This window comes from Lontra canadensis, unplaced genomic scaffold (assembly GCF_010015895.1).
Source record: "Lontra canadensis isolate GAN:19392208 unplaced genomic scaffold, GSC_riverotter_1.0 scaffold3, whole genome shotgun sequence".
Classification (NCBI taxonomy): Eukaryota; Metazoa; Chordata; class Mammalia; order Carnivora; family Mustelidae; genus Lontra; species Lontra canadensis.
Genome location: NW_022630997.1, coordinates 23,342,651 through 23,359,097, shown reverse-complemented (window position 1 = coordinate 23,359,097; position 16,447 = coordinate 23,342,651). Strand labels below are relative to the sequence as shown.

The window sequence follows — 16,447 nt, the reverse complement described above, 5'->3', positions numbered from 1 at the left end:
ATATAGGGATTTTACCATATATTTAACCATTCCCCTCTAGTTGGACATTTAGGTTGTCTCTGGTTTGTACCATTAAGAAGCATACTATCACATCCATTTTTGTACACGAACCTCTGGCTGCCTTTCTGGTCATTTCCTTGGAATTAATACTTAGGAGAGAAATTACTGGGTCAAAGGGCATAAACCTTTTTTAAAGGCTTTTAGTATATCTCTCCAGGAAGGTTGTATTAATATGTTTGCATGTGGCATTGTAGGATCACATTGGGACCTAAGGGGTGTCAGGAGAAAGTGGCATCTGAACCAGAACTTCAAGGGTGGGCAGGGCTGCTACCAGAGCAGGTAGGTGGAGGCATCTCGGATGGGTGATAACATGCCCAGACTCAGGGAGGAGAGTAGAAGGTGCCTGGGGGAAATGGCGAGCATTCTGATTGATTTAGTTATGCTGTGGCTCTCAACCATTTTATGTGTCGAGCCCACTTAGAATGTTAAAATTTGGGGGAGAACATAAAATGTTCAAAATAGGAAACAACTCGGCAATAATGCAAAGACAGTCACCGCTGTGGTATAATGTTATCTAAATGCCCAGAAGCATCACCATTATGGTATGATTTCTTGTTCCCCCTGGTTCTGTGTTTAGAATAGAACAGTTTGTTGATCTCACCATGGTCTCTTGTAGTATCAGGACAATGTTCTGGAAGGCACGCTGACTGGTTTGCTGTTGGCATGAAGCCATACTGGTTGCTACTGTCATTCTTTACTTGACCATTCAGCTCCATGCCCCTCTTGACAGTCTTCCCACCGGTGGCATAGTGTGGTGGTAAAGAGAAGAAGGAAAGAACCCAGACGGCCTGGGTTCAAATTCCAGCTTCTACCGTTTATTGGTCGTGTGGTCTTATGCAAATTACTTCACCTTTGTGCCTTCATTTCTCCAACTGTAAAATGGGGTTGATGTTACCTCCCTTTATAGGATTATCTTGAGGATTAAATGAGTTAATACACATAACGCATTTAAAACAATGCTGTGCATAGAATAAAAGTACTTTTAATAAGCATTAGCTTTTATTATTTATTGTATTTCTTCAGTATGGCCCACTGGCTAAGATTTGGCAGCACACATGAAAGCTGTATGGCCTAGTGGTACGCTGTGGCATTCCATCTCGGAGACCCAGAGGACGGGGAACTGCCTCCTTCCCGCTCAGCGCACAGCTACAATGAACGGCTATGTGTCAAAGGTGAGAGGTTTTTATTTGGGTTCATCACAGAGATTGAATAGAGTCTCATGACATTCATCCATATAAAATATCTTAAAAATAGTTGCAGGCATAAATAAGAATGACTATTTTATTTTATAATGCACAGTCTTTTTTGTTGATTACAAATAAGAAGTATATGAAGTTAAGATGCAGAAATTGTCTAATTTGATTTCGGCAATTTCTAAAAATTGAATTATAAAATTACAGACTCATAAAAAAGATGCTTTTTAAATGGAACCAGCCACCTTGAAAAATATCCTGAAAAATATGGTTAAAACTTAATACTTCAAAGATAGAGAACAAAATAAAAATGTTGCTTGTTGGCCTGACTTTTGAGGACCTGGACCCTCCAGGAACTCCCGGCCTTGGTGAAGGGACCTGACAAGCCTCTTGCTGGGATCCGTGTTAGATGCAAACAAAATCACTCTTGATTTTGGTCCATAAATGGAGACAGGATTCCCTCATTGCTGGATGACTTGAAAAGAAGCTTGCTTTCACTATGCATTTGGTCTCACAATCTTCATTGACAAATAATTCTAAAAAGAAAACAGAAAGAATGTTAAAAAAAAAATGAATATTTAAGTTAGGGATTCTCAGCCTAGGCACTACTGACATCTAGAACCACGTGACTTTTTGTCATCGGGGACTGGCCCGTGCACTGTGGTGTGTGCAGCATTCTTGGCCTCTACCTGCCCCCTGTCAGCTGCAGCCCCCAGCGTGCCAAACCAAATGTCTCCAGACATTGCCACCCATCCTTCTGAGTGCAAAACTGCCCCCAGTTGAGAACCACTGTTTTTTGTTTTTTTTTTTTTTTAATATTTATTTATTTATTTGACAGAGATCACAAGGAGGCAGAGAGGCAGGCAGAGAGAGAGGAGGAAGCAGGCTCCCCGGACCCCAGGATCATGACCTGAGCCGAAGGCAGAAGCTTTAACCCACTGAGCCACCCAGAGAACCACTGGTTTAAATCAAAAGAATCTAAATCAGTAAGAAGAGATTACTGTTATTTAAATGGTCAAGACCGAGGTCTTGGTCAGACTACTGGCAAGTAGAAGCCAGTGTGCGTGGGCATCAACAAAGTATGATACTGGGGACAAAGAGAACTTACATCTCTGCAGTTGTGGTTGTGACTCTGTTACCCTAACAAAAACAGCTGTTCTATTACCGATACGGGTCGAAGGAAGTCTTTAAGTGCCTGGAGTGTCCTTTCTCTGCTTGGCAAAATGGGCTTTACCTCCTTGGTGAAAACCATCCTCAGCCATAGGATCCTATGCTCACCTGTTCCTATCTCTATAAAAGCTTGGCTTTCATAATAATTTACTTATTCATATGTCTGTTGTCCCTAGGCCATGAACTGCTTGTGGGTAAGAAATCATGCCTCAGTCATCTCAACATCCCAATTCCTAGTGCGTAGTAGATGCTCAATAAATCCCCTGAATGAAAGAATGAAGGTATGAGTTCTGGACACACCAGCAAACCTCCCATCTAGACTCGCATTTATGACTGAGGTGACTGAGGAAAATTTAAGAGGGAGAGTATGTGATGCAGGCCGTAAAGAACAAAGTTTTGATAGACACAACATGGGCAAGGCAACAGCATTAGCAAAGGCATCCTGGCAGTTAAGGGCGATCCCTGTGGGGATCTGGGGGACTAGCTAGTTTGGGTGATGTTCAGGGTTAATGTAGACCTATACTGAGCCCAGATTTGGGGATCTGTGGATGCTAGGGTAAGGAGTTAGCTTGCAGGATGGTTTGGGACAAGAAAGTGTGAAGGCAGGGAGATTGGTCAGAAATGCTGGCTATTGTCCTGGCCCACATTGCTAAAAGTCTGAGGGATTTCTCCTAGAATTCCTGAAACCAATTTTTTTTTCCCCCAAACGAGGAAGTTCTGCCTGTAATCTGTGACACCCTAAGAATGCCATTTCCATCACAACACACATCACTAAATTTCCCACAGGCTGAAGGACTGCAACGCTGCAACTGCTAAGTAGGTCAGTCTACTGAACAGCTGGACAGCCGACCGTAGTTCACGAGGCTGAGGGCCTTACCGGTAGGGAGTACAGGAGCACGGCCACGAAGAGCAGCAGGATGAGCAGGATCAGCAGGCCGATGATGACCCACTTAAAGCGGCGCCACACGATGAACTTCATGGTCTTACACGGGTTGGTGAACCAGAGGAAGGAGGTTTCTGGTCGGCTGCATTGCAAAGAAATGGTTTTACCCACCCAACTTGGTATTCTACTTCAGAACCTAACACAGTTTGAAGAACACTTAATAACATTGATAAAGTCAAGAAAAGACATTATTCCCCTCAGTTGGCTGAGAAAGATTTTTTAACATTTTATGGCCCCCTAAGATGCGGAAGATACTCTGGACTTTGGTTTGTGGGAAAAGGGAGAAGTTAAAATGAAGCTAGATCCCCAAGCTCTCCACCTCCTGCCCCCCACCCCCATTAAGTGCAAAATTAAGACAACACTGAATCCATTCCATTAAGCGTATTGGAAGGGGGGGCTTTCAGACTGCAGGTGTTTGGGGATCAGACATCATGGAGAACAAAGAGGGCCTCTCACTTTGGTGGGTCCAGCTTGGGGTTCATGTTGGGTTCATCACGTCCCTTCCCGGCTGGCCTCTCGTCCGCCTCCTTCTCATTGAGGATTTCCAACGTCATCTCCACTTTCCCCTTCAGTAAAGCAGAACAGGTTAAACACATGACATCACGTTTCACAAATATTTTCATTTCAACCCAAGGAGTATTCCCTGAGCAATGATTTTTATTCTTGTAAAACAATCCTTAGATTGCCCTAAATTTTCCTCAAGAGATTTCATCGCATTTCCTCTTCCATGTGTTTCTGAAGCAACCCCATGTGGGAAACTGAGAGGACAAATTGCTTTCCCTCCCTCTGCTCCCTACTTTTCACTCTCTGTACCCCGTCCTCTAACTTTCTCATATCCATCTCTTTGCCTTCTCACGCACCATCCTTTGTAACTTTATTTGGAAAAGATTAACCTAAATCCTGCTAATGACAACATGCAGCTCCATACTTCCTGCTTAACCATGCTCGCCCTGCTGTACGGAGCGGGGAGGGCACTCCGTGGGTACTCGATGTACTAAGCTGAATATATGAATGAACGAATGAATGCTGCCTCTGTGTTCATACAGGTTCCTAAGTGACACACTGGACACCGTTTAAGGCTTCTACGTGGATAATCCCATGTGACGCTCAAAGCAACCCTATAAACCAGGTACTGTGATGACCCTCATGTGTACTTGAGGATGCTGAGGCCCAAAGAGGTCTAAAAGTTGCCCACTTTTATGGCCAGGCTTGTCACAGGCTTTCTGGACCCCGGAATGCCCACTAGGTCACCAACAGTCTGAGGACCCCACCCCTGACAGCTGCCTTAGTGGTGGAGCCAGAGGACGTCCTCTGCTGACGAGTCCGACAAAGTGAGGAGTCTGACAGTGGCAAATTGCTATATCTCTCCCAGTCTGTTTTGGGGGTTGGTTTTTTATTTTACCTAGTTCAGTAGTAGTTTTATTTTTTAAGTAAAAAGTTTATATGTTAAGTATGCTTCAGTTGAAGTATTTTTTAATGTTCTACCCCAGCCTGTTTCTTGAATCTACAAACTGGAGATAATGTCTCCTTTCTGGAATTGTCAGTACAACTAAATGAGATTATGTATAACTACTCTGTAGTGGTAGAAAACAGATAAATGGTTTCCTGGGTCAGGAGTGGAGAGAAGAGTAGACTGCAAGGGGCACAAAGAAACTTCTGGAGCAATGGGAATGTTCTGGATCTTGGTTCTGGTGGTGGTCTCAGGAGTGTATCAGTCAAAACTCATGGAATTGTGCACTTTAAGTAGATGCAGTTTATTCTGTGTAAATTATACCTCAAAGTTGTTTTCAAAACCATGATTACAAATGTGAGGCACTTAGCATGTTGCCGGGCTCCTAATGAGTGCTCTAGGATGTTAGCTTTTAGCAGTAGCAACAGTACATGATGAATGAGGTCCTCTTTTCTGACCTGGCATGGCGACCTGAGCTTCTGCTTCTCTAGCACAGTCTACCTGGGAGTTCTCTCAACTTGCTTATAAGTTTTGGCCTTTGTGTCCAGTGTCCAGTGGATGTCAGGGCTCCCTGCTTCCTCCACCTTCTTAAATTTATTGTTTTCAACAGGAAGAATTTGAAGTTCCTTTTTTCTGTACTGAATTGTACCAAAAGCTCAGGGTAACTCAGCCTTCCCGGTGACGGAGGGTCCTCAGGAAATACCATGTAGCGCCTGGGCTCCCAGCTTTTCCACCATTCCAATCTCTCCACCTTCCATACAAACCCACACAAATGCTCACGGCACCCGCCACCTTCCCCTGTGATCCCAGTACAAACCATTCCTGTAACTTAAGGTCTCTCCGATTTAACACTTCGTTATCTGGCATCAGCCGAGAGAGGGCAGAGCCTAAATGACAAAAGGAATGAATGACCTGAACTGGGAAACTGTCCTACCGCCATCACACGGGAGCCATCTTTATCTGCATAGCACGGCCACCAGCCTTTCATGGACTTCTGCTCAAATAGAGAGGCGGTTTTTGCCTTCAGGGGGTTCATGGCTTTGAGGTCTGGAATCATGTCCAAACTGCACTTCTCTGATGATTTTGCTGGAATGATGGTACGATGCAAGTCAAGTTCCAGGAAACCTAGCCAAGGAGACAGACCCAAATAAGCTTCAATGGATCAGCCATTGTTCACAAGTGAACAGAATGTTCTTGTCAGGGGAGAGGCAGACAGTGATTTCGAGCAGGTGATTGGTAAGTTAGAGAAAGGGATCCTGGTAGACATTTAAAATTCCTTCTGGATAGGATGGAAAGTGGTAGAAGAAATGTCTGTCCACTGCTCTGCGTCTCAGAGGGTGATGTGGTTTATTTCTCAAAGATACAAATATGAACAGAGCTCTTCTACAAGCTCAAAAGAATTAAACATCTATAGATTAGACGTCTGCCAAAGGCAGATTTGGAATGTGCTCAGAGCAGTCTCAAGCTACCCTGAACAGAGGTACTGTGGGCGCTCTGGCTACCTGTGCTCATTTAGGAGTCAAATCTTGCTGAGAGGTGAACAATGAAACTTTTTTACCTTCAACTGAGGAGGGCAGGAGACTGATGAGGGGGTGTGGGGGAGAGCCAGGGAACTCTAGGGAAGGCCTGCATTTAAAGAGTGGGAGGGAAAAACAGAGCAGGCCAATGAGGCAGACCTAGGGCCTGGGAGAGGGGAATTCAGAAGAGCATTATGTTATTGTGGTGGTCTTGGGTCATGCGTACCAAGAAAGGGAAGGGCCCAAGGTGGGGAGTGTTTAATAAGTGCCTTCGACCACCGAGGAGGATGGACTCCGGGGAAAGAACAAGGTCTGGTGACATTAGGGGATTGAGAGCAGCGCAGAGGAGGAGGAGGAGGAAGCCAATTCTGATGTGCTGAGGAGGCAGCATGGGTAGTCTGGCTGTGGAGTCAAGGCTGAGGCATTCCCTTGTGGATATAGACTTTGAGTGTTCAAGGCAAGACAGGAACTGGTGTAAGAGCCTCCTTGGGGGCCCTTAAATGCAGATGGGGCCTGCTGAAAAGAGTGACGTTCACTGTGCAGTTTTCAGAGGGCTTGAGACAGTGAGCAGGCAGGCCACACTGCCCAGAGGACATGGGGGCAGTGAGTGTAGCCCAACCCTTAATTACCCACGGTACTGGTGATTTAAATCACGGACTCAGATTTTAATTGATTTTACTAATTCCGAGTAAAATTTCTTAGAGAAAAGTATCCAAATGTAAGCCCTACCCAAATAGTCATCCAGAGAAAACTTGTCATTATCCCATATCTGAATGATGAGTCTGGGTGGGACCCGGAATTCGGTATGGTCAATACTCCAGAAATGCTCCTAAAATGACAAGAGAAAGAAAAACCAAGTGACACGGATTACTGGACTCTGAAACCTTACCCTCGGGTCCCTTGAAACCCTAGCATCAGGGCACGGGGCCTTCGATATCTTCCACAACCCCCCTCTAACAACCCCTCCCCCTTTCCCTCAACCCTCCAGCCCATGACATGGAGGGTAGCCAGGCTGCCCAGGAAATCTCAAGGCCACCAGCTGGGTGACAAAAAGGTTGTCCCAGGCAACTCCTAAACAGAAGGTTTCCGGCCTGCCATGTTCCTATCAGTGTGACTCCCTGCTGCCACTCCTGTGGTTTGGAGAGTTATATCTGTGGGTCCCCCACCCCGGACCACTAGGGCCAGCTCAGACTAACCTCCCAAAGCCAAGCTGTTCTAGGCCAGCCCACCCACACTAACACCTGCTGGGGTGTCACATTTGCTCAGTGACCTTCTATACCCCCTCCATGTTTGAGTACACTCCTTTCACATGGGGGTGAGGAGACTGGGGATCAGCTTTCACTCTTATCACACATTTAAAATGTCCTTATATTTTTGGCTTTTGAAAATATTGCTGTGTTTTACATGCTCTGGCCAGCCCAGACCCACCGATTCCTCATTCTGAAGTTAGGTGGAGGGAGGACTGGGTAAGGTCCTCCACAAGTTCTCACCTCTGGTCTCTGCCTCTGAACAATATTAGCCAAACAGAGTAACACCTCCACAGCCTAATTACTCCTGCATGCCTCAGGCCCCAGCAGAATGGGATTCCCCCAGTGTTTCATGAATTCAAAGAAGGATGGTTGGGTTGTTTCTTGTTTTTCTTTCTTTTTTTTTTTTGGAGGAGGGGGAGAGAGAATCCAAGCAGGCTCCATGCCCAGAGCAAGCCTGACTTGGGGCTCGATTTCACCACCCCGAGATCATGACCTGAGCCAAAATTGAGTCAGATGTTTAACCAACAGAGCCACCCAGGTGCTTTGTTTCTTGTTTTTCAGATGACATCCCAGAAATGTTGGCTCTGAGGGACTAGGTAGCCCATTCTGGTGTTGGTTGGCCTCATTGACTGTCCCGTGTGGGGTCACGCTCCTGCGGTGGCACACAGGGCACTGAGACATCCAACACTAAATGTGAGTAGATAGGAAAGGCCGTCCCCTTCTTGCCGGTCTGCCTCACCATCTGGAAGTGTGCGTGATTTGACATCAGGTTGGGCCTCTGTGTTCTAGAAAGTGCCCTTTGAAGGCATTTATCTCACTTGGCTCGGAAAAGCGCTCCCTACACCAGCAGCACTGAGTAGCGCCAGCAGAGGGTAGGGTCTAGCTAGGTGGGATATAAGGCGCGGTGAATTCTGATGAGGTCTAGGGAGAGGAGGTGAGCAGGCATAGCTAGGAAAGGTTTACAGAATGTGGGGAGCAGGAATGGGATAGAGGATCTATAAAAGGCATCTCTCATTATTGTCTGCTGAGATTCAGGCCCCCCCCTTTGGGGGAAAAAGCATCAGATTTTCCCTGGGGACTCTCCTCCTATGCACTTTGGGAAGAACTGACTCTGTTTCGAACTCTAGAGCTTGGCCAGTCCTAGCACTGCATCCCCAGGCCACGTTGGTTGGTTCCGGAATGGGAATGTGACCCCAAACAGAGAGAGACACAGAGGCCCAATTCCAGAACTCTGGTTGGCACCACTGGGGGTTGGTTCTTCTATTTCTGCTGAGGATGCTGGGAGGGCAAGAGGTGGGCTGGGCTGCGGGCAGCCATCTTGCCTCACCAGGGAATGAGGTCCATGGGAGAGGGCAGAGAGAGGGGTGGAGAAAATGAGAGCAATTCCTAAAGACGACAGTTCAATCTTAAACCTGCCAACCCTGGACTTCTTAGTAATGTGAACCAATAAATCACTTTTTTTTTGTATTAGCCAATTTCAGTCGAGTTCTGTAACTAGAGTCTTACTAATTAAGACCATGAGAGCCTTGACCCTTGATGAAAGTGCTTCTGAAGGAGGTAAAGGAGATGCTGAGGTTTAATAAAGGAGGTGAAAGGGAAATTTCACCTAAATATCTTGCCTCTATTTGGTTAATGAGTCAAACAGTGCTGCTTATGGGAAGAAATCAGTCTCCCTGTGACATAAAAACACTCGGGTATTTGCATATATGAACACAGGATCCTCAGGTCAACCGTTTACTCGGTCCTTTACCCTGCTGCCCACCTGTTAGGCAGGGGCGGTTGTGTTTCTGATCCTTCTGAATTGCACAAAGAGCTGTCTTAGCTTTGTGACCCTAGGCAAGTATCTGCACGTCTGTGGGTCTCAGATTCCTCATCTCCTCAAGGGGGAGCCGGGCTCATGACCTTGGAGGTGCTGGCAGCTCCTACTTTTCCCATATCTTTTAAGGCAGACCCATGACACCCACTTCCCCTGGGCATAGATCAGAACTCACTTTTTTAGCAACGATACAGAGTTGTTCCGCTGGGAGGTAGTCAAATGGGAAAACAAATCTCCAGTTAAAATTCCCTTCACCATCCAAGGACCTGTAATGGACATCTGTTTTCTGTTTGTTTTCTTCATTGCCAGGAATCCAGCTGAAAAGCAGAAGCAAACAGACTTTAGCTTCATGTGATTGACAAGTAATCTAGCCGCAAAATTGTACAGTGATTAGGGGAGTGAAGGGCAGGAGAATTAATGCACTTTTCTTGGGCAGGCTCCAGTTATGTAGGGAGCTGGGGGTGATTTATGAAGGGGGGTGCTCTGTTGCATCCAACACAGGCTGTAGCCAAATAAAATATAATTCCTCTAAAGCCAAAGGAGGAAACCCTTTAGACTTCAGTTAGCAGGGATAAGGTGACATTTTCTGGAAAATATCAACAACTTAGCTTCTATTCTGGGAACGCTGAAGCTTGCTGGCTACGATGCTAGTCTTCCTACCTATAACTCATCAGTGGCTGTCATCACTGCTGATAGGCTTAATGAATATGAGTTAGTTCAAAAATCTAGCATTTCCTCTTCCATGTTTTACTTAAGCAAACAAAACAGGCATGACTCAAGTCATCCTACGACTTCCTTTTTTTTGTTATTCTTAAATTCACTATGATCACATTAATGAGACTAGCAAGGGAGATGTAAGCTGTTATTTCCATGTGCGTATCAATGGAAATTCATTTCCATAAACAATTTAACATCTTAACTTTTGACATTTGAAAAGTTTCTTGTGGCTTGTGCCTGGCAGGTAGGAGGCCTGTTGAAGGAATGAATGAAAAAGCCGAACGTGTGGGGGAAGTGGCTGATGTCACATCTGCCTACTATTGGGAAGGGTTCTGTTTGGGAACTAGGAGATTGTTTGATTTTAGACTGGGCAGAGAGCATGAGAATCCCGCTGCAACCAACTGTGGTGGAGTTTTTAAAAAAGACTGATACCTGGACCCCCAACCCCCCCCCGCCCACCCACCACCACCAGAAAGAGATTCTCAGTAGGAGGCAGGCCTGGCTATGAACACACTCTGCCACTTACCATTCTGGGCTTCCTCTCCCACCTGTAGATGAAGTTAACAATATGCGCTCCCTTCCCCTCGTTAACATGAGGACAGAATGGAAGACTGTGGCTTAGAAGGGCCAGAATGGAAAGGGCAAAATCCCTGGCTGTGTTACTGATCATCTGCCATACTCAGCATGCCTTGTTTTATTCTTCCCAACAACTATATAACTTGCTCCATTTTACAGAGGTGGAAACGGAGGTCCAGACAGAATAACTTCCACAAGGGCACACAGCCATTAATGGACAGAATTAAGTATTAAGAATTCTGAAGCCCTGGTTGGTCTGACTCCAAAGTCCAGGCTATTCTTCTGCCTCAAGGGACCATAGAGAGTACCAGAAAGTCACATGCTACCATTAGATCCTATTGTTAATAGTGGTATTAATACCAATTAACTACAATAGTTGTCCTTGCTAGTTAATTAACTAATTAGCTAGCTTAGTTGAAAGATTCATCTATTCACTTTTAACCTTTTAAATTAACTCGAGGAAGAGAGTTTACACTCTTTGGGTAGGACCTTGGTGACTTCACCTCTTTGACAAGATCCCCAAAGAGCCACCATCCTCCTTCCCCAGACCGCTCACCCCATGAAGCTCTTCCCTCTCTTCTTCTCCTGAATCTTTTTTACTTAATTCTAAATATCAATCTTTTCACATTAAGACGAATTAACTTTCTGTATTTGCGTATGCACATGTAAAACTTTGTATACCTCCCACACGTGAAGTGTCCTAGCTGCCCATTACCCTATGGCAGACGGTAAGCACCGTGCGTATTAGGGTTAGGAATACATGGTGTGTATCAGCACGTGGTGGTGCTAGGGATACTACTGATGCGTGATTCATCTTTTCACATACAGCATTTAGGTTTTAATTCCAAACAGGACACGGTACTTTAGGTTGTGCTTTTATTCTTTAATTAGAGTTTTCTCTCAGTCCAGTATTCCTTGAGTTACTCTGATTTGAAAAAAAAAAATAATAATAATGCTTATGACACTCAAATAAATTTGCATATATATAATTAACTAGGATTCATTTTCCTTGGGGAATGGTAATAAGATCCTGAAATGAGAAAGAATAATGAAGAACTTGATGAAACATTCCCTGTTTACAGTGAACCCAAATGATAGTAATTTTGTCTTCAACAAAGTTTTGATTGAAGGCCACTTGGGATCAAAAGTGAAACTTTGTTATCACTTTATGAATATATTACATTTCAACAAATCTTATCTTTTACATATCAAAGAACCAAAGTTGGTCTCTGGAATAGTAATCCTACTAGCTAACACATACACAGTGGGATAGTTCATGTTCGGTGTTAGTGTGACTGGCCATAGGCTGCCCAGATGACACATTATTCTGAGTATGTCTGTGAGGTTGCTTCTAGATGAAATTAGAATCTGAACTGGTGGACCACGTGAAGTAGACTGCCCTCCCCAGTGTGGGTGGGCCTCATCCAATCTGTTGAAGGCCTGACTAGAACCAAAGGCAGAGGAAGGAGGAGTCAGCCTCCACTACACCTCTCACTTTCCTGAGCCTCCAGGTTCCGGAGGGCAGAACCAGGGACTTCTCAGCCTCCAGAATCATGTGCACCAAATCCTTAAAATACACTCTCTCTCTCTTGCTCTCTCGCTCTCCCTCTACACACACACACACTCTACTCGTTGTCTCCCTAGAGAACCCTGATACAAATAGTGTTTACTGTCTGCCAGGCACTGCCCCAAATGCTTTGAGTTACTCAATATTCTGAATATCCCAGAGTAGCAGTTACTATCTGCAGATGGGAAACTGCGAGCTCACTGGCCCACCTGGTAGGGAAAGTTACCAGGATTTCAACCCAGGTAGTGTGGCTCCAGAGACCGGCATTTTCATCGCTATGCCATTCTGGGGACAGAACGTGAAACTAACACCAACATCGATTACTGGTAATCAATGATACAAATAAGAGGATGATGAACAGCTCTGATGCTTCACATGTGGGATGCAGGCGTTCCATAAATGGTGGAATCAAAGTTTTTTTTTTTTTTTTTTTTTTTAAATATGCTCATGTTTCCTCTTTTCCATGGACATTAGCTGCTGGTAGTAAAATATACAGAAACTGAAATATTAAAAAGCCTTCCTTGTGTTTCTAGGGCTAGTTATTCAAGGTATCATAAAGGAATAAAATGAACTGCATGACTAAAAAGAAATAACAGGACTGATAATAAACTGAACCCACTTTACAAGAGATGTAGAAATATGTATCGGTGCTAATAGTCATTTGATACGTCTGCTTATAAACAAGATCCATACAGATTTCTCTGTATGTCGCTAGAGCTCCCTAAGCAGACGGCATGAAAGAAACAGCTTCCTCTGACCAAGGATCCTAGAGAGGATACCTTGAATAATGCTGCTGCCCATTCCTGTTCTGTCAATGGCAAGTGAGCATCTAACCTTACCCTTTGACATAGATGTCACTCATTTCCTCCCCTGTGATGCTCTTCTCGTCCAAGAGAACGTCCTTGGTATTCCAGATGATCACGCGCAGGTAGTATCTGCAAAGAGCATGTTTTGAAGGTGCTTTTTTTCTCTGGTCTTGCACCAAGGCCCCAGTCCAATGTAGCAGGCTCTCAAGACTACTTACTTTTTGGCTTTCCTGGGGGTGATGTTGAAAGGAGGGCCTGGCGGTCCCAAACTCTTAGGGAAAACATCTACCCACATCTGAAGTTTCCCCTGAATCGTTCAAAAATGAAAAAAGTTGTATTATGAGTAGCAGAGACTATAACTTTCTTTCAGATTTTCTAGGTGAAACTGTTTCTTCAGGCCTGCCTATGTCCTATCCATATGGAAAATGACAAAGGAGAGCAGAGGAACAAACCAAGCTAAATCATCTGTCTTCACTGTCCTTTACGCCACCCACTTCCCACTCTCACCAGGAGTCTCTGACGGCCGCGTGTGCCCACCTCTATCCTCGTCTGAATGTCCCATTGCTAACACAACCCCCAACACACACACATGCACCCTCTTATAATGACTTGAAACTTGGACCTTCACTCAGAACTCTATCCCATTGCCTACTTATTATCAGTCCTGGTTTTATGACAATGAAGGGTTTCTCCACTCACCTCCAGACAGGAAATCAAAATAATGTAAAATGCTATTTAATTTATAAAAGAAAGACTTACAGCATGGCACTTTCAAAGGAAAGACCCAAACAATGGCAAGACCCTCCCCCCTCACTATCCACGTGGCCCCTGTGATGAGCCACCTGGCGCACTATGGCCCAGCTTCCTCCCTGGCTCTGAGGTCTCAGTACCACCTCACCCAAGTGGGGCCAAGCACAGTGCTTCCCCACGCCGTGGACAGTTGGGCCAAGGTATCTGGAAGTAGATGGGGCTACACTGTGACATAAAAACCTTACAAATGCTCTATCACATTCTGATGCATAGAAAGGTGACCACAGGAAGAGCACAGACAGACAGAATGAGAGAGAGAAACAGACAAGAGAGGGGAGAGATCCTGGTCCAAGGTTGTTCTGAGCCATAGTCACCCTCCTGCCTGGATTTAGTGAATTACCTGGAAATTCTTACAATAATTCCCCTTTGGAATAAAGCTAATCTGAGTTGCCTTTCTATTTCTTGTCTATCTAAAAGTGTCTGAAAGAGAAGAGGCACATGTGGGTCAGCTCCTGCCACGGTGTTTGGGATGTGCACGATGGGTTTTCACAGGGAGAACGCTCTTACCTGGGAGATGTTGGGCTGGAAGGTGCTGTGCAAAGTCCTGGTTTCCACATGCTCAGGGACCAGTCCCTGAGTCCTGAGGATATGAAGGGCAAGACGCTCGTCAGGGGCCCCGAGGTGCTGGTGCAGGATTTTGTTGGCTTCTGGAATGGAAAATGGCATTGACACGGGGATGGGCATCTGCAAACCATTCAACCAGATTGCCTGGAGGGGCGTGCAACCCTTCATCCCAGAAGGGCGAAGTGGGCAAGCAGGGCTAGTGTGCGAACTTGGATCTGTGAAGGACTCATGGACAGAAACAGCTCTTGACTATGGGCCCTGCTCCAACCAGGCTCACGGCTGACTTGGGGGCTGCCAATAGCAAAGGGGCCAGAACACACTAGAATGTGTCCATGAGAGCAGCCTCTGTTTACTTTTCTGGCAGAGGCTCGCAGCCAGATTCTGTTTCCCAGCCGGATTCTGTTTCCCAGCCTCCCTTGCAGTTAGGTGTGGACACATGATCTAGTCGGGCTCGAAAGTAACACAGAAGTGACACATGTATCACTTCCAGACCTGGCACATAAACCCTCTCATGAAAGATATTCTAGGTGCTGTTCCCTTTTGGATACAGAAGGAACAGCACCTTCAGGTGCCTGAGTTGAAGAGCAAAGCCGCAAGACGGAAGGGCCTGGGTCTGTGACGCACTGCTGCCTATTGGAATCCCGAGTGAATTTCAGAGAAATAAACTACTGTTTTAAGCCACTGACATGTGGATGTTTAGTTGTTATAGAGGCTAGCATTACTGTGACATTTTAAAATCAGCCCTTGAATTCTCGGACACTTCTCCCATGGAGAGGTGGAGTCTCTGTCCTCTTCCTTTGAATCTGGAGACCTATCTGAGCACTCAAGTGTGGAGGAAGAATGCCGTGTGACTTCTCAGGCAAGGCAGGCAAGTCCGCATAGCTTCTGCTTGGTCCTCTAAGGGAAGCCACCTGCCACATTCGGAGCATGAGTATCTGGAGACTGCCCTTCTGGAAGGGCCTGAGGGGATATTCTGATTGTTAGCCCCAGCCAAGAGCCAGCAGCAGCTGCCGGCCCTGCATACAGGCCATCCTCAACACCCAGCTTCGTCAAGTCTTGGGATGACTGCAGCCCCCCCAGCCCCCAACGTCTGATAGCAACGAACCACACGGCCCACTCAGGTGAGAAGTGCCCAGTGAGCCCTTCCTCCATTCCTGACCTGCAAAACTGAGCAAAATGAAATGGGTGTTTTTCAGCCGCTAAGTTTTGGGGTGATTTGTTAGGTAACAAGAGTAACTGGAATGAGCCTTGTGACTGAGACAGTTTTGGGGGCGTTATTTGGGGGCGCTCTTAACTATGAAGCCACGTGGCTTGCCAGTTAATTCCCAGTCCCTTTTGCAAGTTCTCATGTTGACTGCAACATCAACATCTCCTAAGCAGCTCATCATCCCTGGTACTAAGTCCTCCTCAAATGGAAGGGAAGGACAAAACATAGTTTCTTGCTGTGTCGAGAATAAAGAGCTGAGGATCGGGAAAGCAACTGTACTCCCAGGGGTCTGTATTCAGCCCTCCCTGGAGATCCTGCACGCCCTCCAAGGCAAGCCCCATGGCCGCCCGCTCTGGGAAGCCCCCCTCCCTACGCAACACTGAGTAACACCGCAGCTCTTACGCTGTTAAGCTTATTTCAAGCTTTGTTGTAGTGCAGCTAGCTGGCCATGTGTCAGGAGAGATTGTATTATAAATTATTGCTGGAGAAAGAGCAAGACCCCAAGCTCAGACGTGGGCCAGATGTGAACTCAGAAGATTCTTCAAACCACCCCCACCCCCCAATCCCTGGGCCTTCTCAGAGAAGGGCTGTAAGAACGATGGACTAAGCCTGGGAGAGAAAGGCTCTCACTACTGAGCACTTTTGAGCTAAATTATGAACTAATTATGCATTACATAGTTAATTACTAGAACTTTGTGTTCAAAGCTCGAATGGCTATGACCTAAAAAGGTCAAGTGAAACATAAGACAGACAAGAAAATGTGTATACTTTGACACTTGACAAGACAGCAGAGCTCGGCTA

General features: G+C 45.8%; 1 protein-coding gene across 4 annotated transcripts in view; it reads right to left on the bottom strand.

Annotated features, from left to right (window-relative positions):
- Positions 1 to 1,226: 1,226 nt before the first annotated feature.
- Positions 1,227 to 16,447, bottom strand: part of MYOF (myoferlin) — a 156,272-nt gene continuing 141,051 nt past the window's right edge. For all 4 annotated transcript variants that reach the window (XM_032836238.1, XM_032836258.1, XM_032836249.1 and 1 more), the window contains 9 exons: positions 14,383 to 14,522; positions 13,284 to 13,372; positions 13,099 to 13,194; positions 9,575 to 9,716; positions 7,063 to 7,162; positions 5,751 to 5,941; positions 3,823 to 3,932; positions 3,301 to 3,448; positions 1,227 to 1,789 (listed from right to left, as the gene is read on the bottom strand). In XM_032836238.1, the coding sequence (XP_032692129.1) occupies positions 1,751 to 1,789; positions 3,301 to 3,448; positions 3,823 to 3,932; positions 5,751 to 5,941; positions 7,063 to 7,162; positions 9,575 to 9,716; positions 13,099 to 13,194; positions 13,284 to 13,372; positions 14,383 to 14,522 (1,055 nt within the window). In that variant the 3' untranslated portion in view covers positions 1,227 to 1,750. The remainder of the gene's footprint in view (positions 1,790 to 3,300; positions 3,449 to 3,822; positions 3,933 to 5,750; positions 5,942 to 7,062; positions 7,163 to 9,574; positions 9,717 to 13,098; positions 13,195 to 13,283; positions 13,373 to 14,382; positions 14,523 to 16,447) is intronic.